At 41.7% G+C, this 27,170-nt stretch overlaps 1 protein-coding gene across 5 annotated transcripts in view; it reads left to right on the top strand.

The window, feature by feature from the left end:
* CNOT6L (CCR4-NOT transcription complex subunit 6 like) overlaps nt 1-22,948 on the top strand; it is a 219,184-nt gene extending 196,236 nt beyond the window's left edge. For 4 of the 5 annotated variants that reach the window (XM_029600462.1, XM_029600443.1, XM_029600434.1 and 1 more), the window contains 5 exons: nt 6,611-6,765; nt 8,385-8,536; nt 12,770-12,994; nt 14,589-14,788; nt 17,004-22,948. In XM_029600462.1, coding sequence (XP_029456322.1) covers nt 6,611-6,765; nt 8,385-8,536; nt 12,770-12,994; nt 14,589-14,788; nt 17,004-17,216 — 945 coding nt within the window. In that variant the 3' untranslated portion in view covers nt 17,217-22,948. The remainder of the gene's footprint in view (nt 1-6,610; nt 6,766-8,384; nt 8,537-12,769; nt 12,995-14,588; nt 14,789-17,003) is intronic. The other variant, XM_029600451.1, reaches the window with a different exon arrangement.
* Nucleotides 22,949-27,170: the final 4,222 nt, after the last annotated feature.

Below are 27,170 nucleotides of genomic sequence, written 5' to 3' on the forward strand. Positions count from 1 at the left end.
AGGCCGCCACATTCCCGTGGTGGCGAAGAGGAAAACCCGACCAAGCAAGGCCACCACAGGACCATGGCAGCAAAGAGGAAACCCGACCCCGACAAGCAAGGCCGCCACACCCTGAGGCAGTGAAGAGGAAACACGACTCCGACCGAGGCCACCACGGGAGCCCATTCCTGTGACGGCGAAAAAAGAAGGCCCGCCGGAGTAAAGCAGTGGTAGAACTGGAGCTCATCCCTGCAATGAAGGAAGAAGTTTTTGGTGAGAGCTGGTGTGTCTGTGTGAATGAGTGCTAGGGTGAGAGCTGGTGTGTCTGTGTGAATGAGTGCTAGGGTTAGAGCTGGTGTCTGTGTGAATGAGTGCTAGGGTGAGAGCTGGTGTGTCTGTGTGTGAATGAGTGCCTGGGTGAGAGCTGCTGTGTCTGTGTGTGAATGGGTGCCTGGGTGAGAGCTGCTGTGTCTGTGTGTGAATGGGTGCCTGGGTGAGAGCTGGTGTGTCTGTGTGTGAATGGGTGCCTGGGTGAGCTTGTGTCTGTGTGTGTGAATGAATGCCTGGGTGAGAGCTTGTGTCTGTGTGTGTGAATGAATGCATGGGTGAGAGCTTGTGTGAATGGGTGCCAGGATGAGAGCTTGTGTGAATGGGTGCCAGGGTGAGAGCTTGTGTGTGGGGATGCCTGGGTGAGAGCTTGTGTCTGTGGGTGTGAATGAATGTATGGGTGAGAACTGGTGTGAATGGGTGCCTGGGTGAGAACTTGTGCGTGGGGATGCCTAGGTGAGAGCTTGTGTGTGTGGGTGTGAATGGGTGCCTGGGTGAGAGCTTGTGTGTGGGGATGCCTAGGTGAGAGCTTGTGTGTGTGGGTGTGAATGGATGCCTGGGTGAGAGCTTGTGTGTGGGGATGCCTAGGTGAGAGCTTGTGTCTGTGGGTGTGAATGGATGCATGGGTGAGAGCTTGTGGGTGTGGGTGTGAATGGATGCATGGGTGAGAGCTTGTGTTAGTGGGTGCCAGGGTGAGAGCTGGTGTGTGTGAGTGTGAATGGAAGCCTGGGTGAGAGCTGGTGTGAATGGGTGAAAGAGCATTTGTGTGCGATTGAGAGCTTGTTATATAAGAGACCATGAGTGTGATTGAGAGAGAGACTGGTCAGAAAGATGACCGATGTGAGAGAGACCGAGACTGGTCGTGGTGTCTGTCTGTCTGTTGGTCGGCGCTATGGAAGAGGACTGTGAGGACAGAGCTTCAGCAGCCACTGCTGCTTCTGGTGAGTGCTATTGGCCTGGAAGGGAAAGGAGTAGGAGAGTTGCTGGAGAGGGTAAGTAAAGGTGGCTTTTTAAATTTATTTTTCTTGATTGACTGCCATTTTAATTATTGGGTATTATGCAGTGTCTGCTGTTTTGAAATATTTTATTGATATTTGGACATGTTTTAATAATTTTTATGAGTTTTTAATTGTTGGATATTATTCTGTTCAGCAGCTGTTTTGTAACATTTATTAGTAAAGCTTTACAATTATTTCTGTGTGGGGCCCTTTAGCAGCTTGACTTGCTCTGTTTTCCTAATAGGTGTATTAGTGTTTAGGGCCTGGTTTAATAGTTGTATTTATTAGATAGGGTTGTTACTGTTTGAGTGTGTTCCATAATACAGGTGTAACTTTGTGCGGGTTAGTTTGTGCGCATTATTGCAAATCCTGGGGCTCTGTTAGGTGCTATATTTCTGTTTCCATTTCTCCAGGTTCACACTGCATGCAGAGTGGTTATTTTTGTTTTCCATTCCAGTTTCTGTCTCCATATTTATAATTTGTGGTTTTTCTGTACTTGGTGAAGGTCAGTTCTGGGTTTGTGACCGAAGTGAGGTATTTTACTAGCATGTAGGCATTTGTATCAATCTTATTTGTTGTGTTTTCTCAATAGGATATGCATTAGTGGTAAATTACTGTCTTTTCATAAGGAAGGCTATTGTGCTTCTTAGTAAAGGGAGCTTGTTTTGCTTTTCCTGAGATATTGTCATCAGAACCAGAATATCTTTTTTTGTAGGAATGGAACAACTCCCCTATGAGGAAAGACTAAAGAGGTTAGGACTTTTCAGCTTGGAGAAGAGACGGCTGAGGGGGGATATGATAGAGGTGTTTAAAATCATGAGATTTCTAGAACAGGTAGATGTGAATCGGTTATTTACTCTTTCGGATAGTAGAAGGACTAGGGGGCACTCCATGAAGTTAGCATGGGGCACATTTAAAACTAATCTGAGAGAGTTCTTTTTTACTCAACGCACAATTAAACTCTGGAATGTGTTGCCAGAGGATGTGGTTAGTGCAGTTAGTATAGCTGTGTTTAAAAAAGGATTGGATAAGTTCTTGGAGGAGAAGTCCATTACCTGCTATTAAGTTGACTTAGAGAATAGCCACTGCCATTAGCAATGGTAACATGGAATAGACTTAGTTTTTGGGTACTTGCCAGGTTCTTATGGCCTGGATTGGCCACTGCTGGAAACAGGATGCTGGGCTTGATGGAACCTTGGTCTGACCCAGTATGGCATGTTCTTATGTATGGTGAGTTGTACAGGGTAATGCCCTACATCTGCTCTGCACTCATTGCTGGGGGTTGAGGGGATTCCTGTGGATGCAGAGTGCATGTTTACATTTAGCCCCGTGGTGGTCACATGTTCGGTGTGTCATGCATGTGCGAACCAGCTGTCAGGTGTGTCCCGGCCAAAAAAAGGTTGAGAACCACTGTACTATGATACCGTTGTAGTGCTGGTGGTCTCTAGTTGAGTCCATTTCTTGCTTATTTTCCTATAGGGAGAAGTCCATCTCTAATGTTTTACGATTTGTGCAGTACATTCCTTATCACCATGCTTAAACTCCTTTATCAAAGAAGGAAGCTAGGCATTAATTATTAACCCTTCTCCTTATTCAGTAGTGATGTTACTGTTTGAGATGGTTGGGGTTGTAGATAGTATGAGGATTGTAGGGGGAAAATATTGTACATCCCTGAACAATCTTATTTTCCTACCTTCGGAAAATATAATTTGTGACGGAATATTTTACTGTGCAGATATTCAGAGAAACGGGCTTGTGGGTAAGACTGTCCAACGTGTGACGTTTTACGCACTCTGTTTTCTCTGTGAATTCGGTATCCGAACAAGATATCCAAGCGTAACCTATGTTTTCTAAAAGTATACAAAATACAGGTTAGAAAAATAGATGAAAGCATTTTTCTTCCTAAAGCTTTCTTGCTCGTAATCCCTCTTGTCATCCTCTCAATTTCCCCCCCCCCCCTTTTTGTAAACCATATCTGAGCAATAAAGACTCTGCCACTCTCAGTTCCACCCGTTGGTATGTACAGTCCAACCTTCTTTTTCTAAATTGTGTTGCCCATAAATGCTCCTTTAAGTTTTCATGAAAATGTATTCCCTGTACGTACCAGGATCAGTCCAGACTGCTGGGTTATGCCTCCCGTCCAGCAGATGGAGTCAGAGAGAAACTGAAAAGACACCACTGATATACCCTGGTGCGCCCCCTGCGATCCTTCAGTATATCTCTGACTCCAGCAGATGAGAGAGCATAACCTTGCGGTCCTGATCTCCTGTAAATTGAATTGTGAAGGGGTTTCCCTATCAGGGAAGGGCTACTCTCAAGGATCTCACTCTCAAAACTGTTTTTCTCGTCGCTATTTGTTCGGCTCGCCGAATCTCGGAACTTCAGGCGTTGTCTTGTAGGGAACCTTTTCTCCGTATTTCTAATTCGGGGGTTTCTCTAGTACCGTTCCCTCGTTTTTGCCTAAGGTAGTTTCCGCCTTTCACGTCAACCAGACGGTGGACCTACCGGCTTTTGCGGTGGACGGAGCTGCGGCGTCGCGGCAACCGAAACTTCGCAAGTTGGATGTTCGAAGGACGCTCTCTCGGTACCTGGACGTTACCAACCCTTTTCGGTTGTCTGATCATCTGTTTGTCTTGTGGGGTGGTCCAAAGAAAGGGAATAAAGCTTCGAAAGCTACGATAGCACGCTGGTTGAAAGAGGCGATTGTTTCTACTTACATTTCCCAAGGTCGCGCCGTTCCGGAGGGTCTTAAGGCTCATTCTCTGCGCTCCCAGGCGGCGTCTTAGGCAGAGAGTGGTTTTATTTCCTCACAGGAAATTTGCCGAGCGGCTACTTGGAAGACGTTGCACACCTTTGCGAGACATTACCGTTTGGACGTGCGCGCTCCGACGGTGGACTCCTTTGGCAGTGGTGTGCTTCGTGCGGGACTGTCAGGGTCCCACCCCGTTTAGGGCAGCTTGGGTACTTCCCAGCAGTCTGGACTGATCCTGGTACGTACAGGGAAAGGAAAATTAGGACTTACCTGATAATTTTCATTCCTGTAGTACCAAGGATCAGTCCAGACGCCCGCCCATATCAGTGAAGAGTGTAAAGTCCCGCAACTGTTGTTCTTTTTTTTTTCGGGTTCCGTTTTTACGGGTACTTGTTCTTTTTTTGTATGGTTGTCTGCATGGTTTCCTCGTTTTCCACATGTTCATACTTTTCATCTTTATCTTGATCTAGTCACAGAGTTTGCCATAGTTTTCTAATTTTCATACTGCTTTGTTATGGATTATACTGAAGGATCGCAGGGGGCGCACCAGGGTATATCAGTGGTGTCTTTTCAGTTTCTCTCTGACTCCATCTGCTGGACGGGAGGCATAACCCAGCAGTCTGGACTGATCCTTGGTACTACAGGAATGAAAATTATCAGGTAAGTCCTAATTTTCCTATAATGCATTTCAATTCAGGTAAGCATGGGTATGAGACTGTCAAAACGTAGTCGCACATCTCTGTATGTTTTCTTCTAATTTCAGAAAATGTAACTTAAGAGTAATACATCCTGCTGGTTGATAGAGCAAACAAGGTTGCTTACCTGTAACAGGACTCTCATAGGATAATTTGGCTACAGATTCCCCGTTTCTGGGTTACTAATGCTATAACCATATCAACTAGATAAATGAGGCTTGACTGTGCCGCAAATGCGCAGTAGAGAGCAGCTCTACTGCGCGTGCGCGGAACAAAGAACTCTGCCCGACGTGCCGCGAGAGAGCACGTCGGTCTGAGCGGCGGACATGGCGTTTTGCGGCAGTGGCGGCGGTATGTGAGCATCGGTCGGGCCAGCAACAGAGAGCGGCAGATGTGGCGTGGAGGAGCAGCGGCGGTGAAAGCTGAGCGACGGGCGAGCAAGCAACGAGCGCGGTGGTCAGGCGTACGCGAGATCACCGTTCCAAGAAAAGGCTCCTCAGACATGTTAACAGCCTAGGCCTGGCCCTCCGTTGCCGGGGAAGGGGGGAGGGAATAGGAAGTAGGGACGGCGACGGAGGGACAGGCTCAGGCTGTTAACATGCTGTAGTTCCGTCAGCAAATGCCTCCTCCTTTAGCCTGGTCCCTCCCAGCCGGCCCTGTCGAAGAGAAAAAGAGGGAGTGGAGGAGGGCTGAGGGAGAGGGAAGGGGTTGTGGATGAGGTGAGAGGGGATGGAAGGAAAAGGGATGAGTGAGTAAGTGGGAAGGGTAAGAAGTTGTGCAGAAGAGAAAAAGAGGGAGTGGAGGAGGGCTGAGGGAGAGGGAAGGGGTTGTGGATGAGGTGATAGTGGAAGGAAAGGGAAGATGAGAGGGGATGGAAGGAAAAGGGGATATGAGTGAGTAAGTGGGAAGAGTAAGACGTTGAGGAGAAGAGAGCGGCTCTGACCAATGGAATATCGCCCGTTTTAACGGGCCTAATGGCTAGTATGTATATAAATAGATACGGTACAAGGTTACAGAAGGAGCTCTGTCACAGGATTGTTGCTGCAGTACCTAAAGCAGGAGATGGGCCAATTAAAATGGGAAAATCCCCAGGTGTTGGCAAATTATGGGTCATGGCACCAATCCCAGCTCTGGTTCCGACAGAACTGGAAATAAAAACAGAAAGGAGGAACTACCAGCCCCCCTTCCCCCCAGAGGTTAGTCATTGCTCGGCTTCCTAGCAGAAACATCTTTTCTTCAATTCCCAAGCAGGATCTTTTTTTTTTTTTTTTTTTTTTTTTTAGTTTCTTGTCATGGTTAATAGCTCAAATAAGCTGCAGAACCAGGAGGGGGGTGTGTGTGGGTGGGTGTGTGTGTGTTTCCTAGTTGATCTGTCTTGTACCTCAGCAGGCCCATTTTTTTTTTTTTTAAACCACAGGGTTAGGTAGTAAGCAGTCAAGTAGTTTAGGAAAGCTTGTACAGTAATGTTCCTAGTGTCAGTTTAGGTAGATTCTTCCCTAGTATCATTGTATTTTTAACTTCAAAGCTACAAACTCCGTCCTGCAGTGACAGGAGTGGTGTTGGGATCGTTTAGAAAGCAGTCTAAACAGCATTGTTTTGAAGTTCTGAGTTTTGTGCGTCATTCATCGGTGACTCCCTGTGAAACGTTACTGTTTTCATTGGCCCCGTAGCTTCTGAAGCAAGCAGAGGTCCAAAATGCTAAGCTTTTCAGCTTTTTGTCGTTTTAGCGGATACCTACCGTAGTTGAATTTAATCATAATTTGAAGTGCCAAAAAGCAGAATATAAAATAAATCCTAATGCTTCCTTATGTTTGTTTTTCCTTTCCTACTCCCCTGCTTCTTTTTTTTTTTTCCTCCAGGAAGTGGAAACGGAGCAATACTTTTCCCTCTTCTTCCCAGCCCTGAAGGAGCGGGGCTATGATGGCTTTTTCTCTCCAAAGTCACGTGCAAAAATCATGTCTGACCAGGAGAAAAAACACGTGGATGGCTGTGCAATATTTTTCAAGACTGAAAAGTAAGTCGTAATCCTCTACAGCTAACACCTGCGGCAGTGGGTCAGATTTTAGCAACTAATTTTTTTTTTTTTTTTTTTGCTCTAACATTTTTTTCCCTTTGTACATAGCCGTAGGATACTTTTTCATTGTTAAATATGGAAACATTTGCACCGGGGAAGATGTTTGCCAAATCTTCTTCACCCCTTTCTCCACCCCACCCTGAATTTCTTGCCACTGTTCTTTATAGATAGGATGATTAGATAAAGCTCTGGCTTTACTCCACTGCATGCAGGGACATGATGAAGTCTTGCTTTTACTTAGAGAACTCAATTGGGGTAAACACAGGACTGGCTCAGCTTGTCCCCTCTTGAAAGGGAGCTACATGGGCACTCAGTTGACAACATTTTTCTCAAAGTCACAGCCACTGGTTTGCATTTTTCTTTATTTAAACTGAAGGAGAATGGGAGGGCCATACATTTCTCAGCACTTCTGGTACTGGGGGGAGGGGGAAGGAAACTTCTGGATCTCAGTAAATGAACCAGCTGTGGTACAGTAAGATTTGGGGATGTGATAAAGGCTCAGGCCTCTTCTCTAGGTTAGGGTCTTGTGCTGTGATGCTGATGGTCAGCCTTCCTCTAAAGAGTGTTTCATCATCACTGATGCACTTTAATGTGAATGTCTACAGATTTTCATATTTATCTAAATCTAGTATGCAGATTTTTGTGGTCACTCTCCCCCTTCCCCCTCATTTTCTCAGTGTTTTTTTGGACATGTTCATAAAATCTTGATATAATGTGCCATTAATAGAATGTAATGTGCCTATCCATCCAAACAGCTGGAAGCTTGTGAAGATATAAAGTTTGTGAGGCAGGGCTGACCTTAGGAAGATGAGGTGCCCAGGCCAAATTGACCGCAGTGCTGAAATAAGTATTTGGGGATGGGGCTACCGTGGTGATTTGGGGCCCAGAGTAGTCACCCCTATTCACCTCCCCTGTTAGGATGAGTGCAATATCCATTGTAGATTGTGTATAAATATCTGTACAGAGAATGTAGGTATGTGTAGTTATTTTTAAATAGACACAAGGTGATTAACTTTTTTTTTTTTTTTTATAATTCATGACCATATGTGGATTTCCTCCTTGATTATTTTAACTACAAGGGGTATTGTGGATATGGTAAAAAGACTTGCAAATGCAGGTTTTGTAAAATGTATAAATTGCCTTCCTATTAACAGCTCAAAGCAATATATAAATAACACATAGCAATATAATATAGACTGTGTAGGTACAGTGTTCACTCTACTTTTGTCGTGCCTTCCATGGATCTGCTTGTACTTGTTTTTGTTGAATGCATGCTTGTTCTATCACGAGGGCTACCAAACCTGAAAATCCACAGCCAGTCAGGTTTTCATGATGCCCAAAATATGAATAGTTTAAATGAGAGTTGTGTATACTGGAGATGAAGTATATGCAAATCTCTTTCATGCATGTTCATTATGGACATCCTGAGAACCTGACTGGCTGCACTGGCTCAGCAGGACGAGCATAGGAACTGCTGTTCAATGTGTTACTCCTTACTCTCACTGACTGTGCAGGTTATGATTTTGTTATCCTATCTTTTTTTTTTTGCCCTATTGCAGATTTACTTTAGTGCAGAAGCATACGGTGGAATTCAACCAAGTGGCAATGGCGAACTCAGAAGGATCAGAAGCCATGTTAAATAGAGTGATGACCAAGGACAATATTGGTGTTGCTGTACTCTTAGAGGCTCGCAAGGAACTGTTTGGAGGAGGTCCGTGATGCCAGTGTTTTAACGTGGTCCACTGGAGACAAGTCATACTATAGAAATATAAATAAAAAATAGACATTTCAGGTTTTCTGATTAAAAACAAATGTGTATACTTTTGGTCACAGCACAGTAAAATAGATTGAGTGATGGATGGTTTGTTCCTCAATCAGTGACATCCCTCTATTCTGCCCAGTCACTTCCAGAATGAATCATCCTAAACTTTGCATTCCTGGAGCTCCGGGCAATCTGTGGGCTTTCAGAGATCAGATGTCCAACAGAATTGTGTTGATCCAGACAGACAACCAGGTAGCAATGGTACAATGTCAATAAGCAGGGAGATACAGACACTTAACTTCTTGTGTCAAGAGGCAGTCCAGATATGCTCATGGGCCCTCTTCAACGGGATGATACGCAGGGCCATGTATCTGGCTGGTCCAGAGAATGGGGTAGCAGACAGGCTTAGTTGCTCCTTTAGACACTCATGAATGGTTTCTGGACCAAGGGGCAGTGAACCACATCTTCCGCCTCTGGGGGATCCCAGATCTAGACCTGTTCACAGCTCCTTGGAAGAGGAAGGTCCCTCTGTTCTGTTCCACATACAGGGCATACAGCAAGCTAGCCTCAGACACTTTTGTTCTCCATTGGGTCCTGGGTCTGCTGTCTGCATATCCTCCAGCTTCACTCTTGGCAAAGATTTTGTTGAAACTCAGGGAGGACCCAGGGAACTGTGATTCTCATAGCCTACCATTGGCCCAGACAGGTCTGGTTTCTTCTTCTATGGGAGTTGTCCATCAGGAGCCGGATCAAACGGGGGATTTCCCCAGATCTCATCACTCAGGATTGAGGCAGTTTGCAGCATCTAAACTCCAGGCTGTCACTCACAAGTTGGATGTTGAGAGGTTGATTCTGCAACCCCTCAATCTTTCAGATGTGTGTCATGTCCTCCAGAAAGTTTCCAGAAAGCTTTCCAGCAGAAAGTCGTATGGACTGAAGTGGAGAAGGTTTTCCATGTAATGTGAGCAATAGGCTCTAGACCTTTGCTTAACACAAAAACTGCTCTTCAAAGTTGGTCTGAAGACCACCTCAGGGTTCATCTGAGTGCAGCTGGTGCATATCACCATGGTATAGAGGGTAAGCCCATCTCCTTACAGCTTATAGTTGTACATTTCATGCGGGGTCTGCTTTGATTGAGCCTCCCACTGTGTCCTGGGATCTCAATGTAGTTTTAGCTCAGCTGATGAAGGCTCCATTTAAGCCACTGCACTCTTATGACCTGAAGAACCTGACCTGGAAGGTCATATTTTTGGTGGCAGGTACTTCAGCACACAGTGTCAGTGAGCTCCAGGCCTTAGTGGCTTATCCACTTAAGTTTTTTTCACAATATGGTGGTCTTGCATACACACACTAAATTCCTGCCTAAAGTGGTGTCAGACTTCAATCTTAACCAGTCCATAGTCCTGCCAACGTTCTTTCCCAGGCCTCAAACTCACCAAGGTGAACGAGCCCTGCACAGTTTGGACTGCAAGAGAGCCTTAGCCTTCTATCTGGAACACGTGTGAGTTCTGCCATCTTGCTTGTCCTCAGAGAAAGCAGAGTTGCTTACCTCTTAACAAGTGTTCTCCAAGGGTAGCAGGATGTTAGCCCTCCTGAGACCCATTTACCTCCAGTGGAGTTGGGTCTTCACTTTGTGGGGTTTTTCTTTACTTCTGTATTAGGACCCTGTGTGGTCATGCGGATTAGTGCATGCCCAGTGATGCTCAAATCAAAGATTTCCATGCTGGTCTCAATTGGATGATGTCACCCATGTGTTGAGGACTGACATCCTGCTGTCCTCAGGGTATACCTGTTAAAGGTAAGCAACTCTGCTTTATCCCAGCCAATCAACAATGAACCAGATTTGAAATGTTAACCCTGGAAATGTTGGTGGTCCAAGTATAGCACACTATACCTTTGAAAAGAAAAGATCTTGATATACTTGTTGGAGAGTAGTTCTGGCTATATAGATTCTGTGACTGGAGAAAACGTCCATAAAAAATTAGCCAGATTGACTCGGGGGGGGGGGGGGGGGGATGACAACGACAATGACCCATTGCTTATTCTTCAGAGTGAGCAACAAGGAGTTGGCTCTGCTTTTTGTGATGTACTGGGCACTTTGTAATTATCTGGTGGCATGAGGATGCTGGGCTTGATGGATCCTAGTCTGATACAGCATGGCAGATCTTTTGTTTTTATGAACCCAGAATGTGCTTAGAGTACCTTTTTGAGTAATTTTATGGACCAGTGGACTTCCACAGGTACTGTCTCCCTTTCTTACCTGTGGTATACCTGGTCTTGGCCAGCATGAGTTATGAATATAATGCCGTCATCTTTTCTTTGTTATAACCTGTGTGTGCTTAAAAGAAACCGTTTTTTTTTAATTTTTATAAATTTTAACAGATGAATTCCAGAATTAACTTGAAGTAAAAACCATGAGACAAAAGATAGAAAAAAAGAAGAAAAACAATACAGTAGAAAACAATTACCAAACGTCTGATATAAACCCAAGTCCTCTATAGTGAGATCCAAGAACACAACACCAGGAAAATTAACAAAATAAGCAAAATGAATGACTAGTAGTAAAACAAAAAGGAGAGCTATACATTGTTGAGTAGATTACATTGCTAGTGATCTTATGCTCTATCATCAGCTATAGAAGAAGAATTTGAAGGCGGTCTAGATTTATTATAAAAGAAGAGAGTTGAGATGGATGAAAAAGACACAAGGCATTTTGGAGTTTAATTATACATTTACAGGGAAATTTGAGGAGAAAAAAAACACCCATTTCCAAAACTTTAGGCCTCATTAATAAAAATTGTTTCCTCTTCTTTTGTGTGTGGTTGTCAAGATCAGGGTATGGTCAAACTTTTTGAAACCTAAGAAATTATCCATTCAATGACTAAAAAACATTTTGAGGATCCAGTCTAAGAGTTGCCGAAGTAACTAATTCCTTCTTGGAAGTTTCCAAAATTGTAGTTAAATCCAGTTAATAGGAGAGATGACCTGGCGTTCATTCTGGTCAAGAGGACCCTTCTTTTAAGAAGGTATATATTACACCCTTGAAACTATATGTAAAACTTGCTCTGATATTTTGAGAATATTCATTAATTATTTTTTCCACATCTCTCTTGGAGCTATAGATGGATCTTTAGGAAAATTAATGAAGCGTAGATTTTTTTCCCCCCCTAGATTGATTTTCCACTGATTCCAAACAATTGGATAGCAGCTGATTCTCTGTAATCACAGCATGGTGAAGAGCTGAGATTTTTTCCACATATGTTCTAAAAATCTCATTAGATTTTTCCCAACATCAGTTTCAGCTATATTCAAATGAGTTTCCAAAACATTCATAGAATCCACCACCGGTTTTAACTGGGCTGCAATGTTATTATTTAGACTCTGAATCAATTCCCAAATAGTTTCTAACAAGATAATAGTAGGTCTTATCAACTTATATGAATGAATTTGAGATGACCCCAAGTTCACTCCTGATTGCCTCAGAGCAATGACTCCAGCACTCTCCCCGGAATCGCTAAGATGTTACAATGGCTCAGAGACGCCTTCAGCAGGTTCCACAGTCTCAGAACAAGGCAGGACAGTTTCAGTCTGCGCTGCACTTTGAAGAGGTTCCAGCGATCTCACCTCTGCGGGATTTACCGGGGCCATCTGCTCCTCCAGGGACAGAGATATCGATAGCTCTGGGAGGGAGATGAGTTCAGCTTCCTCTTGGCGTCCCACCAATGAACTTGCTCCCAGAGTTAAAGCTCCACAACTTACATGAGCATCTATCAGGCTGACCATAAGGTTACCTAGAGAAGCGGCTGAGACCTCCTGTTCTCTAGCCCTTCACTAATGCGGCAGAATTCAGGTAATTTGTTGAGTGGCAATATGGACAAATTCAAGCCAGTCCTGCCAGTTCCGCCATCTTGGATCCTGCTTAAAATCAATCTTGATGCTGAACTGTTTTCTTCATAAAATTGTGAAGAAAACACTTTTTTTTGTTTTATTTTGCTGTGAACATAGTTTTAGGATATTGGACTGTTTATTGCATGTGTCTCTTTCCAGTATGTGCAGTACAGGTTGTTGATTATTGTTAGTTAAAAATAAAAGAATGGATCTTGTAGGTCATTTCTTTGATTTTAAAATCCTATAGCTTAGAAATCCAGCATGCTAAGTTTGTTTATTTATTTTTAAACTTAGGTATGAAGACTCTTCAGACTGATAAACATCTTCTGCTAGTAGCAAATGCTCACATGCACTGGGACCCTGAATATTCGGATGTGAAACTCATCCAGACCATGATGTTTGTGTCAGAACTGAAAAGCATTATTGGTAAATGCTCTGGCAGACCCGGCAGCCCCACCATGGACCCTAATTCTATCCCCCTGGTGCTGTGTGCAGATCTCAACTCACTGCCAGATTCAGGTAGGGGAGGGGAAGGGCAGCATTTCCTCTAGTGTGATTAGGTCCTGACAGGGTTTGCTTAATGAGTTTCTGGAGAAAGTAGTGCATTCCCCTTGCAAGCCTGTTGAGACCAATCTGGAATCCGGTACTCTTATTCATTGAGGCCACCTTTATTCCTACAGTGGTTGTCTTTTTTTTTTCATTTATTTTTCTCATTGTATTTTTATCTGTGGGTTTTTGATACAACTGCACTGTACCTACCTACTCCTCCAAGGCCTGATTATTTACAATACTCCTAAAGCATTTAATTCTCAAAAAAACTATATATGTGAAAATTCCATTATATTTTCTTCCTCCTGTCTGCCCCTCTAAATCAAAGCTGCCTTGATGAGAAACATGATTTATATCCTCAATACCCAAAATGGTAGGCATGGAAGAAATACATGTCACCTTGCTCCATTTCCTTGATCTGTAATTATAAATTTTAGCTCCCTCGCGTCATAAAGAAGTGATTAAGATTAAGATGTAGATGTCCTTCATCAGGGGATACACCACATCAGTGAGGTAAAATGCATTTCCTATGCTTTCTTTAATAAGTGTCGTCTTCCTGCCAAGAAAACAATCTGAAAGCTAATATAAATAAATGGCGTTCATGTGACATGGTTTGGAGCAGTGGGTTTTCAATATTGAAGGCCGAGTGTATTTAAAAAAAAAAAGCCGGCAAGTCAGTTTTAAAATAGCGCATCTTCTGTTAAAGGCTTTAATTTCCTACAGCTTCACTAAGGGGGAGAGTTTGTCAAGAAAATAAATCATCCAGTGTGAGACTTACGAAACATGCTGTGGAACTTTTGGCCTATAATTAAATGTAAGCATTTTTTGGGCAAAGGAAATTTTGGCTTTTAATCTGTACCCATATTTTAATTGTCTTATTAGATGGCAGTTTATTGTAGTGAGTTTATACTTTGTTGATTTTATTATGCTACAGTTTTACTATTTATTGTTTTATCTGTTGTATTTTATTGTTTTATGAAATTTTTATATGTACGTTGCTTTGTTGTGAACCGCCTTGGGCCTATGTATATGGCGGTATACAAATTTTAAATAAAGTTAAAGATTGTGCATGTTTGATGGCAGCACTGCGGACAATGACATTATTGTCCTCTGTTAGGGAGCAGTCTGGTCTCCATAACATGGACCCAATAAGGTGGTGGGGGAGAGCACCCCCACTGGTAATTCATCATTGAAAAGGATTCAGACTGGCCACTTGGGTTCTTCATGAAGCGTGTACATATGTGACTGCTTGCATGGACTGGAAATGGGGATTGATAAACGCACAAAAATTCAGCTCTTCCCTTAGGAAGTCCCTGCACGGTGTCTGATGTAACCTCAAGCACTGTATAGCAGCAGCCTGAACTCTTTTTAGCAGGCCAATCAGCAGGGACATTTTCCTAAAAATTCATGGGATTGGCATTTCTTTTCTGATTTAGTGCTGGTCATTAAACTTTCTACAGAGTTCAGCATGAGAGAGCAAGTAGGGCTTTTTTATTTTTTATTTTTTGTAATATTGTTCTGATGTGTCGTTAACGGTCATTTACTTTTCTTCTACTGCACACAGGTGTTGTGGAATACCTAAGCAATGGAGGAGTAGCTGAGAACCACAAGGATTTCAAAGAGCTCCGTTACAATGAGTGTCTCATGAACTTCAGCTGCAATGGGAAGAGTGGATCGGATGGACGTATAACGCATGGGTTCCAGCTGAAGAGCGCCTATGAAAACAACGTGATGCCTTACACCAACTACACTTTTGATTTCAAAGTAGGTGACAAGCTGGAGCTACTGTCCCCTCTGCAGGACCCGCAGAGTAGTTGAAGATTTGCATTATTATGCTCGAGCTGACTTTTGCGTGGCAGCACATCAGCGTGCATGCCTGTTTATAGCAGCTGGTCTGTGCCAGCAGCTGGCTTAAAGCAAGCATATTTGTAAAATCCACATTCCATAGTCCGTAACTATGAATTAGCATGGCTGGTTCACTACAAAAAATTCAAATGTCTGGATTCTGCTTATCCCAGTAGTGCTACTGGAAGGGAGGCTCTTAGTTTAAGAGTATGTAAGTCATAATAATGTAAAAATACCACACAAGTCCAAACTACACAATTATGCCATGTAGATATATTGTAGATGAGACCTATGCTTCTAAAAATGTCAAGGGGAAAATCAATGTGATCATATATAGGCCAGCATCTGTGTATATTTCTAACAGTATTGGGCTATATGCTTCAATCACAATACATTGGAAAAACCCTTTTCAAAAAATGTTTTTAACAATAATGCAGTGTAAAAAAAAACCAAAAAAACTTCAAAAAGACATTCCAAAAATGTTTCTTAAGAGAAACGTATTCTTTTTCCATTTTCTTTTTAGATGTTCCTTTTTACATTTTATTTAAATATCTTCACTATTAATCTCATAAGTTTCCACAGGACAAGTAGATAGTATCACTGTTATCCCTTAAATTTCCATAGGATGACTAAATGTCATCCATGATAATGTTGCTATAAGTAACTTATCTTTAAAGTGCTGCTAGTCTGTCAGTCAGTGCTCCCATTGATCCACAGCAATGTATCCTAATGTAAATACATCCGTTTTGGCCATACTGGGTCAGACCAATGGTATATCGAGCCCAGCATCGTATATCTGATCATTTCCAAATCTGGACTTACCCAAAAGCTCACTTCCCTGTTGCTTATTTCCAGATGGAGCTGGTGATCTCTGTGCCTGCCTGGCTTATGGGGTACTTTTCAAAGGCCAGTGTGTAAAGCACTGTTTAATGTTCAGAGGTGGTCTTTTGTAAAATTGGCCACCCTGTAGGCAGGCAAGCTTAATATACACGTCCAGTTTGTGTGTAAGTTGACAGGACTGAGCAGAGGCATGCCCAGGGACAGGGCTGGGAGGGATTTGGACTCGCATGTACACTTTAAAATCCAGTGGTATGTGCATAAGCTTTTTATAGAACCTTGTGTGCACCAAATAGCAGGTGTAACTTAATGAGGGTAGTTTTAATGGGATAATTTTCAGAGTGGACTTGTGCAACTCAATCTGCTTTGAAAATTCCTGTAATTTAGGTGCGTTTTTGCCTGCTTTCCTATGCTGGCAGTTTTGAAAATTTAGCCCCATGATGACCTGTTCTCCAGAAATTTGCCCAAACCTTTTTTTTTTTTTTTTAAACCCAGCTATACTATTAACTTTGCCCGCATCCTCTGTCTGAAAGCAGTTCACTTGCAGTTTACAAGGTGCTGGGAAGTGGGGATGGAGTTACTTAATAGAAATATGCTTATCCTTCCACACTGTTCAGTGTTGACATTTTTCATGGATGAAAGCCACTCGCCATCTGTCCCTGTGGTAACACCATAAGTACTACGTGGGACATAATCCAGAGTTACAAAATCCCAGAGTCTGAGAACTGAAGATTAATAGTTACAAGCTTGAGATTACTCATTTAAAAGAGATTTAAAATGGGGATGGATGGAAAACATCAAAGGATCACCCTTGCAATGCACCCATAGGCTTCCTTCTCTTCAATAATTACTATTTAATATAAACGGTATTAAAACTGAAAATTTGTTGCAGTTATGTTGATTTTTATGCTATGGTGACAATCGGCATATTTTGTTTTTAAAAAGCATTTTCTGTGAGGATACTTAAAAAAAAAAAAAAAAAAAAAAAAAAGTACATATTTTACTTTTATCCTAACTCCAGTTTACTTTAATATGTGTGTGTGTGTGTGTGTGTATGTATGTATGTGTGTGTGTGTGTGTGTGTGTGTTTGTGTGCATCAGGTGCTATTTGCCATGTATTTTTATGGTGCTCTGTGTGTGAATCCAGCAAGACTTTGATGCCACATCCAGTAACAATTGAAGAAAAATTAAATTGTTTGCTTATTCCCTATTAGGACATTGCTTGTTGAACATCTTGTCACCCCTGTCTTAACGGGCTGTCTTATTTTTTTATTTTTTTTTTTTTATCTATTCCCAGGGTGTGATTGACTACATTTTCTATTCCAAGACTCGTATGAACGTTCTTGGTGTCCTGGGGCCTTTAGATCCTCAGTGGGTGGCGGACAACAACATCACTGGGTGCCCGCACCCTCACGTTCCTTCTGACCACTTCTCACTGTTAACGCAGCTCGAACTCCACCCTTCGCTCTTGCCTCTTGTCAACGGTGTGCATCTGCCTAGCAGGAGGTAGTGCAGCCCCTGCCCCTCAGGGGCTGGGAACCTGCTCCCATGGACCTGTACACTTGTAAAATCAAAGTATGTAGGAGTGAAGTATGGCCAGCTGTATGCTGCTTCTTCAAGGCTCCTTCCATTATGTGTTTGCTGTGAGAATTTGCACATTTTGGTGCATACTGGTATCTTTTGGCACTAGGGCTGGAACCAAAGTATTATTCACTATCCAGGTTTTTAATTTTAGCTTAGTTTTTTTTTTTGTTTTTTTTTAACTGATATGCTTTCTTTATTTTTTGTTTTGGGGTTGTTGGTTTTTTTTTTTCTTTTTTAGAAGACTGCGTTTAGAATGGAAAGCTTCAGGTTGACAATTTAAGATCTGAATGTGTTGCCTACATCTGGGCCACCCCTTTTTTTTTTTTTTCAAACTAAATTTGTAACGCAAAGAAAATCGGCACCTTGCTTGCTACGTAGAGGAAGGATACATATTGCTGTTGTCCTGTGTTGGTTTTTTTTTGGTTTTTTTTACATGGAGGACAGAGCTGCGCTCACCTCTGCTCAGCACTTGCTATGGAGAAAGGTAGGTAAGAGCAGGAAGGAAGGGATAACTGCATCACTGCTGTGTCTTTCCGAACACCAGAAAAGAAATTACAGGTACAGAGGTTATTCAATGTAAATGCTCTTTGAAAACTTTTTTCCTTTGCACTGGGCACAATTCCTGCTTGGCAAACACATATGGAGATTATTTTCCTGGATAATTAAGAAATCAAAACTGTTTCTTGTTGTAACTTTTATGCTACTTAATGGTTATATGTTTTGTTTTGTTTTTGTTTGTGGGGGTTTTTTTTTCTCTTGCACCATTCCTACATCCTCAGCCCCAAGCTTAGGGCTAGGATGCTGCCACAGTGTAGCTTCTGCATTCTGCTAAGGTCAATTGAATGTGCACATTCAGCCCCACAGCAGGAACAGCAGTGTAAATCCAAAAAATGAAATGTATCTTCTTGGACAGGGCTGGCCCCCTTTGAATTTGTGCAAGGGGAAAATGTTTCACAGCTGAATTTCCTGTGGGGCAAGGGAAGAAAAAGCATGAGGTTTAGCATTTTGCTCCTGGCAGACTCTGTAGCAAATCTAGATTTCATTGGCCAGTCCCAGAACACCAGCTTGTGTAAAATGGTCCTTTGTAAATGGTCCTGCAGCCCAAAGCTGGTTTTCAGTTCCTTTCCGTATACTCCTAAAACCATTTTGTTTCCGTTCAGAATCATAACGATGATACATTTTGGTTATCTGGTACGTGAGATACAATTGTACCCCTAACTTTACTGAGTATCACAGTGGAATCACAGGCACAAGCAGCAGCTTGTGTTTGACGTGGAATTCTGTATGTGGGTGTTACATGATTACCCTGCTTTCCTAAATTAATAATTTCTTGTTGCCTGTTTAGGGTATCAGAACTACTCCACTTGACCGCAGTCCTCTCATCCCAACGGGTGTATGTGGTCTTATAAGTACAGGTGCTTCCTCATCACTGCCGTAAAAATAGAAACACGGTATATTTAATTAGTATTTAAATTTGAACATGACACGCAACCTTTTTAATTTTTTTTTTTTTTTAGATTGCAATTAGTTCTCTAATTTTGATGTCCATGGTACTAAGAATGAAATTTGCTGGTGTTTAATAGCACTTAATATTTTAAGTGGGGTTTGCTGCAAGATGAACTTTGGTGGTTTTAAGATTGATTTCATGTTGCTTTCCCAGCCATCCAGTACTTGGTTAAATGTGCACACTTAAGACTACCTTTCAGATAATTAAATGCAATTCAAAGTGCTAAAAAGTAATTTAAGATCTGTTCACCTGCTATGTCTGAGAAACTTTGCACTGAAGAACAAACGGGCATGCAGAAAAGGGAAAAAAAAATGCTATTAAGAATCTCCTGTTTCTGTGTCCCAAGTTACAGGTACAGAGACTGTCTAGGTGCCCCCTCTGATTGCCATATATATTCTTTATGTAGCTTTTCTGATCTCCGGACCCTAGTTGCCAAAGAGCCATTATAAGCTGCTGGTTCATTCGTCACTGTTTGTGTTTCTATGTACCAAACTTCCCTTTTTATTCATGTCCTGGTTGACCTGTTAAAAAAATCTGTTCGTTTTTTGGATCAAGACGCAATTACTGTTAAAACCACTCTGGAAAAATGTGGGTTGGGCTGGGTGTTAAAAAAAAACAAAAAAAAAAACTGCTCAGGGGAATACAAAAGTCATGTCTGCCTTTTAAAGTTTTTCTTTATTCTGCTTTTTTTGCTGCTATAAGATTTTAGATTTTAAACTTAAATGCACTTTACCGTTTCTGGGCTCAAAATGTGATTTAGGGTTGGTTTTCTTTTTGTTTTGTGTTGGGTTTTTTTTTTAATAAATTTTGAGGGAGCTTTTTGATTATAAAAATGAAATTTTAACAAAACTAGATGACCTCGTCTTTAAAAAAAAAAAAAAAAAAAAAAAATTGTGTTGCATGCTACCCAAGTAGAGCAGGTATTACTTCGTGTTTAAATTGTGAGGGTGAAGGTCTAGGGGAAAGAGGGCTAATTCAGTTTTGATGTGTACAGTCTGACAGTGTGATAAGTTACACATGACTGCATGCACTGTGCTGTTTGATTCCAGCTTGGTCCCATGAAATCAGGCTGTCCAGATATTATCTCCTGGGGACATTTTAGTTTGAGGAGGGGGGAGGGACAGGGGTTGTTTATTTAGTGTTGCGGAGGAGTGTGAGGGTCATAGGGAGGAAAATGCATAAAATGCTTTCGAAAAATAGAATTTCTCTTTCAGAAGTGCCTAGTGAAAAGGGTGTTTTCCCTGTTTACCTGCCACAAATTGATTTGCAGGGCCAGCAGACTTTTAAATAAATGTAAAACATACAAGTGGCGTTTTCTTTGAGACAGATATCCCTCCGATGATATACCTCGAGTGGCTAACACTTCCTTATGCTCCACTGAAAAGAAGTAACTTGAATATAGTACTGGAAAGTAGAATAGCATGCAAAAACTTAATTGTGTGGACATTGACTTGGATAATGAGCAGCTCCTAACTTTTTTTTTTTTTTTTTAATATTTCTTCCCTCCCCTACCTTTTTCCATTGTTGGGGTTTGTCCTGCTCTGGAGCGGCATTTATGCACTCATAAATCTGTTTTGTTTTTTTTCTTTCCTTCTATTTACCTTCCTCCCTTCGCCTGCACCTGTTGAAGTGAGTAACCGCAAGCAGCAGTTCTACCATACTTCACTCCCAAGTATTTTTCTCTCCAAGACCTGTTTGTATAAAATGGAATTATAAAGTTTATCTTTAATGATTGTGTATGAACCACACCGAGAAGCGTGTTTGTTAATGAAAAAAAAATCTTTTTATAATGCTTAAATATTGGGGGAAAAATAAATCTCCTTCTCCTCCTCCCCACTTTCCCTCCAAAAAAAAAAAAAAAACCTAGTGGGGATGGGGGTGGGCTCTATTATGAACACTTTCCTGTTTTGGGGTGGATGGGAGGGGGGAGAAGGATATTTAGGTCTCATTAGACAATGCGTGCTGGTGCAGGAAAGTGTTCAATTCAGTTTTCTCTATTAAGTATGCATTTAGGAATGTCCATTTTCCTGTGCATATTTTAAATGTTTGGGGGGGTTTTCAATTCACATTGCACCCATCAGTTTTTGTTTTTTTTTGTTTTTTTTTTTTAAATAGTGAGTGCTTTTGTTTCGATTGCCAAATGCTGTGGGGGCTGAGGCATGGTAACCCAGGTTTTGTGTGCAGTGCTTTTTTTTTTTCTCCCCACCTTTGTGCAAGGAGCAATATTTGCTTTGAGCCTTCCACTTAGATTAAGCATTAGTCAGTGTGGGAACCCATGCAGCGCTCTGTGGAGTCTCGTCACCCAGGGGTTTCTTCTAGTCGGTGCCTTTTTTTTTTTGTTTTGTTTTATGAAATAGTGTTGACTGTCAACAGCCCAAAAGATGAACTGCATGGCACATCTCCCCCGCCAGGTATTTTTGCATCCATATGCTAATACCTGTAATCAAATACCTGGCTTGGGTGTAGAGGTTGTGCTGTTATGTGTAGGGGAAATAAAATTAATAAAAAGCATGGTTGAGAGCACCTGCCCTATGTTGCAAAGTGCTTTCCTTAGAGAAAATGCTTTCCTGCCTTTTTAGGTGCATCTTGTTGGTGGTCCCTGTGGATATAATTATATGGAGTACTCTGTTCTGAAGGGGACCTTTCCCTCTCTCATATTCCTAGAACATATGCATACTTGGTGTGAGGGAGAGGTGAATGAAATCGTGTCCAGCCCCCCCCCTTGCTTAGTAGTGTGTGGTGTTCTAGGATTAACACTTCGGGAGCGCTTGCAGCTGGGCTGGGGACTGAAAAGATTCAGATTTTGGTGGTACTGCTCCTTGACTTGGTTTAAGTTGTGCTCTTTAAAAGGGAGAGAGAAAAAAGTGCCTGCTTGCCCAAGCAAGTGGAGGAAATACAATATTCCCAAATATCATTTCATGGGGAGCACCTTTGTTTTTTTTTAAAGAAAGTCTGAGGTCAGCCTATAAAGATTTGTGAAGTTTTACGTAAAAAGATTTTTGTACTACAGTAAGTGCATGTTTTTGTTCCTCCCCTTTGTGTAAGGAATCTGGCTGTTACAGCACAGTGATGCTCTGAGGCCAGCATTTCCTTTCTCTTCCACTTTCTCCCGGTCGAATATATATATTATTTTTTAACCCTTTTTTTTTTTTTCTGGTATTCAGTTGAAAGAAATTTTAATAATTTTTTTTTTTTTTTCAAAAATCTACAGAAACCCATTTCTAGTCTGCTTCAGCTCCTACATCTTTCCCCTCCCATTATATGCACCCTGACCCCAGAGAATGCATGGAAAGTGAATAAAAAGGCTCATATCACTTGACTCACGGTTGAGTTGGGTGAATGGTCATGGGGGGAGGGTATGAACACCCGGTGGGACACTAGTCAAGAAGGTATTTCATATCAATCTGTTGCTTTATTAAACAGTGAAACTTAATTTTGAGTAATTTAAAAAAATAATAAATAAAAGGGAAGGGCTCTTAACTATTGCCACTGTTTCATTTATTTTATTGATGTAAGTGTGCTTTAGGTGGTACTGTTGTGCAGGGGACCCATGTTTATATAACCTCCCACGGGTTATTGTCAGGACTCCCTGTTTTCCCCCTTTCTGATACAACATTCCAAGTGAAGCAGGTTTCCAGGGAGGGGCCGAACCGAACTTGTACACCACAAAATCATCCTCTCTTCACTTAAAGATGGTTCCTGTTGTTTCTTTCCCCAAACTGCATGCTGAGCACAGTCTTAAATTTACTTAATGCTATATCAGCACTTTTTTTTTTTTTTGTCAGCTTGTAGTTACTCTTTATGAATCTCACTGTCAAGAGCTTGGTCCTAAAAATGTTTATAATTTGCCATTTTATAATTATTTAAGCAGTTGTAATATACCAGTGTTTTTTTAATGACTGGCCATTGAAGTAATTCATTAATGGGAGTGGGAGCGGAAAGTATCAATTCTGAATTTATAAGTGTGTTTATTTGATTTTATTTTTTTGGTAAAACAGCAGATTTGTTTCCTCTCCCGTTGAGCCGGGCACAGAGTGCCGTGTCTAAAGATCGTACTTCGCAGCGGTGTTTTCTAGATGGGATTTCCAACAGTAAACCAAAAGAGTACACCATAATGCTTTATAAAAGCAAATTAAAACTTATGTCCCAGGGCAAGTCATGTAAAAGCAGACTTATTATATATTTTGGTTTTTGGGGGTTTTTTTGTTTGTTTTTTTTTTGGGGGGGGGGGGGGGCTTTTCTTTTAAAAGTGCTAATGAAATGGTTTGAAAACAAGTAGCTAAATGGCCATATGCAGGGTAAATAAACTTGGGCAGGATTGCTCTGAATGAGGAAAGAGAATATATATATATGTAACAAAAAAAACCACAAATCTTTGGATCATTTTGATGTCTAACGTCTCGAGTGATATGACTCTTTAACATCGAAGGCGCTGTGCAGCTTTGTGAAAGCCATTTTCATTGTTATCGCAAGGCGTAGCCTCTCCTGGAAGCTGTTTGATCAGATTTTGTTTTGTGGATCCCATGGTCTCTGACAGAACCCTCTGCCCAGGGTGCATTTTATTTTTCTGTCTGTATGGTGTATATGATTTGGGTTGGGGGAGGGGGGAGAGAAAGGGCTCTTCTTAATCTGATCTGAGGATTCTCCTGGTTACTTTTTACAAATGACACAATTGCTTAATCCAGTGCACCACCCCCCCCCTCCCCGAGCAGTGATTTATGTTCCCTGATTTACTAGAATTGCACACAAATCCCTGAACTCCTGTAATTTTAACTGACTCGGGGCAATGTCTTTTGAGTGCTAAGCTCAGGGGTTTTTTTGGGTTTTTTTGCTGCTTTATTTTTTTTTTCTAGCCAGCTGTAGTATGTAACCGCAATTTTATTTTTTCTTCCTTTCCTCACCCCCCAAAACTGATTTTCCTCTCATAATTTTTTCTCTCCATCCTGGGCAACATATCTGGATTGCACAGGTACCCTCAAAGGTCCTAAGAGCCCAAAGGGGAGTCCCTTTCATGGCTCTGCCTTAGTACCTCTGATAGGTACCAGCTCCCGTGGGTGCTTGAGTAGCCCCAGCATATGGAGTACATTCCTTCCGTGGGTCCAAGGAGGGGGGGGGGGGGGTCATTCATGTTGAGTTTAGCATCCCCAGCTGTTTTGAAAAGCTGGCTCGGTCGAACAGCATCAGCAGCCCGCCCCCACCCTTGTCCTTGGACTTGAAGCATATCATCTTTGTGGTACGCTCTTGCTGGCCACATCGGACGGCAGACTGAAAAACCAAGTGCCTTGCACCGTAGCACACCTTGTGCCCTCCCCTCCCCCCCCCCCCCCCCCCCTCTCTGTATCTCTACTCTTTGATATGGTACAAAACTTCCCGTGAGCTGTGCGCAGTCCCTAGCTTAGATACCACACTAATTCTCTCGTTATGAGTGAAAACCCCCAAAAACCCTGTGAACTAGTTTATGAAAATAAATAAGACTTTTAACCAGAATGATTAACAATAATTCTTAGCTTGTTGAATATCTGAGAGGATGGAAAGTCTTTAGAGTATAAATTAGTGATGCAGTTGAATGCTTGCCGTGTAGCCCTTATCTTAGAACATTTGACAAGATAAGTGCACTTGAAATGAACAAATATATGAAATTATGGAAGTATTTTTACACAATATTCTTACTGAAACACCAATACACAACCGTATAGGGTGCAGTGATGAAAATATATGTGAAGATCTCAACATTAAGCACCACATTGATATGTGCACTGGCAAAAAAACTTAACAAAATTTCTAGTTAAAGAATTTCTTACAAACATTTTTTTAAAAATGGCTTAAGAAAATGCTGTCTAAGAACTTGATTTTGTTAATTCTGGTTAAAAGCTGTTTTTCACAAACTAGTTCTCAAGCTTTTTGAACAATAAAAAAAAGTTTTGAACATTGCTCATTGCAAGAGAAAAAACTTCGTATCCTAGAAACGGAATTGACAAAACTGAATGTTTTTATACTGTCAGCTGCTCCATGTAACACTGATTCATTGTCCTCACCATTCTCTCCCTGTAGACTAGGTTTACATGGTAATAGATAACTTTGGCCTCCATTAATAAATGCATTTTGGCTTCTTTTTTTTTTTTCTTAAAATGGATAAAACACCGAGAAGCGTTCTGTATGTGTGCACCTGTTATGACTCCCATCTCATCTCTGCTCAGTGTTTAGTTAGAATCCTTTTCTTAGCAGTAATGCAAAAACAGATTGTTTAGTTTTGGCTTTTTGTTCCTTGTTTATGACATCAGACAATATCAGATGACATCATAAGGATGATGCCAAGCAGATGTGAATTGGACGCCACCAATGTGGAACCCATAACTTCAGTTTATATGGTTTATAGAACATTAAAGCTAGAAGTGCACACAAATATGATTTAGGGACATTTAAATCATTTCACTCAACATGCCACAGCTTTGAAAATTAGATTTTTAAATTTGGTATGTAGAACTCCACAACTCTTCAGCCTTAAAGAGTAAATACATTTCAAATGGCCTTGATGTGTCCAAGTTTGAAGCTCAATCTCCATAGCAGGCTGTTTGCTGTAATTTCTTGGCACTAGGGCTTTGCGTTTAGTTGGCTGCTTTTTTGTACATTTGGTTTCTGAACAAGACAGCTGCATATTTTAAGCACTAGCTGCTGTAAGAATTATACCTGGGACACGTTTTCTGTGCAACTTAGGGCAAACCATCCTCTTAGGCAGTAGCTCTTGGCGTCTGAGACAAGCATTTTGTTTTTCTTTATGTATGAACGAAAATAGGCCAGTTATTTCTTATTCTGTCCCCAATAGGTCAAGTTGCCCATAAACTGCAAATTGTTCCCCAGGAACTGCCATTTTGGTGACATTCACGAGGGAATATGCAGATGTTAGGTCTTGCTCACTCACAGGCCGATACAGTACCGGAGCGCACTGTTAACCGGTATTTGGACGCGCGTTTTCGACGCACTAGTTTTAACTCTTATTCAGTTGAAAAAAATCGCGTAACCCCCCCCCCCCCCCCCAGAGAATAATAGGGCCATCAACATGCAAATGCATGTTGATGGCCCTATTAGTCATTCCCGCGCAATACAGTAAGTAAAATGTGCTGCCAAGCCACACATTTTACTTTAAGAAATTAGCGCCGGCACCAGGGAAGTGCACAGAAAAGCAGTAAAACCTGCTTTTCTGTGCACCCTTGGACTTAATATCATGGTGATATTAAGTCAGAGGCCCCAAAAGTTTAAAAAAAGTTAAAAATAAAAAAAATTTAAAATGGGCCCGCGGCTCGCGGGTTGAAAACCGGACGCTCAATTTTGCCGGCGTCCGGTTTCCGAATCAGTGGTTGTCAGCGGGTTTGAGAACAGACGCCTGCAAAATTGAGCGTTGGCTGTCAAACTTGCTGACAGCCGCTGCTTCTGTCAAAAAGGCGCTAGGACACTAGCGCCTCTTTTTACCGCGGGCCCTAATTTAATTAAATAAATTAAGTTACTGAATCACGCGCACAGGAGAGTGGCCTGTGCGTGCGCTGGGAGAGCGGGCACTCGCCCGCTCTCCCACGCGGTTTACTGAATCGGCCCGTCACAAAAAAATGTTTAAAGAAAGTTGGGAGAATTGTAACGCTTCTCCCAAAGGGACAAGAAGTTCAAACCTGCCTAAAAAAATCCTTTTTTTTTTTTTTAAATTTTGCAGTGTGCACTTGTTTGGAAAAATGATGGCCAATCAGTTCTGCTCATCTATAAATTGCCTGGCATCGTGAATGACTGAAATATAGATCAAATGTTTCTTTCCTCTGATGGGGGAGGATATTATGTTCTGTTTCCTTGGTATCCCTTATTTCCTAACCCTCACTTTTTTTTTTTTTCCTTGTTTTCTGAAGTCTAACCTCTGGTAATGGTTAAAGGACTCTGCAAACCTGAGCTTAGCACTCTGCAGAAGGGGGCTTTTGGTCTTGGCTAGATGGCTAGCAGATTTGTCTTGACATTATGCCAAAATTTATTTTTTTTTTACAGATTTGTATTATTTTCTGTTGAAACTACTGTAGATTAAGCAATGAATCTGAAGAATTTAATTCGTGCAGGAATTTTTATTTTTTGGTTTAATGATATAAGCTATGTGTTTTTTGTTAAATATTTTAATGAAGTGCCATGTCATTGTAGTTTAGCGGCCTGTTAGTTGTCAGTCCTGAACAGTTTTGACTGCCCTCTCCACCACTGATTCCTCCACCCGTCCACCAGCCCTTTGGCTAAGCAATTATGTGCCATCTACACTGGAAGAGTAACTGCTCTTCCAGTGATTTCCGACGAGACAGAATCACCAGCTTTTTTTATTTTTGTTATATTTATTACAATTGTAGGTAGAAA

Source organism: Rhinatrema bivittatum, chromosome 1 (genome assembly GCF_901001135.1).
Source record: "Rhinatrema bivittatum chromosome 1, aRhiBiv1.1, whole genome shotgun sequence".
Taxonomy (NCBI): domain Eukaryota; kingdom Metazoa; phylum Chordata; class Amphibia; order Gymnophiona; family Rhinatrematidae; genus Rhinatrema; species Rhinatrema bivittatum.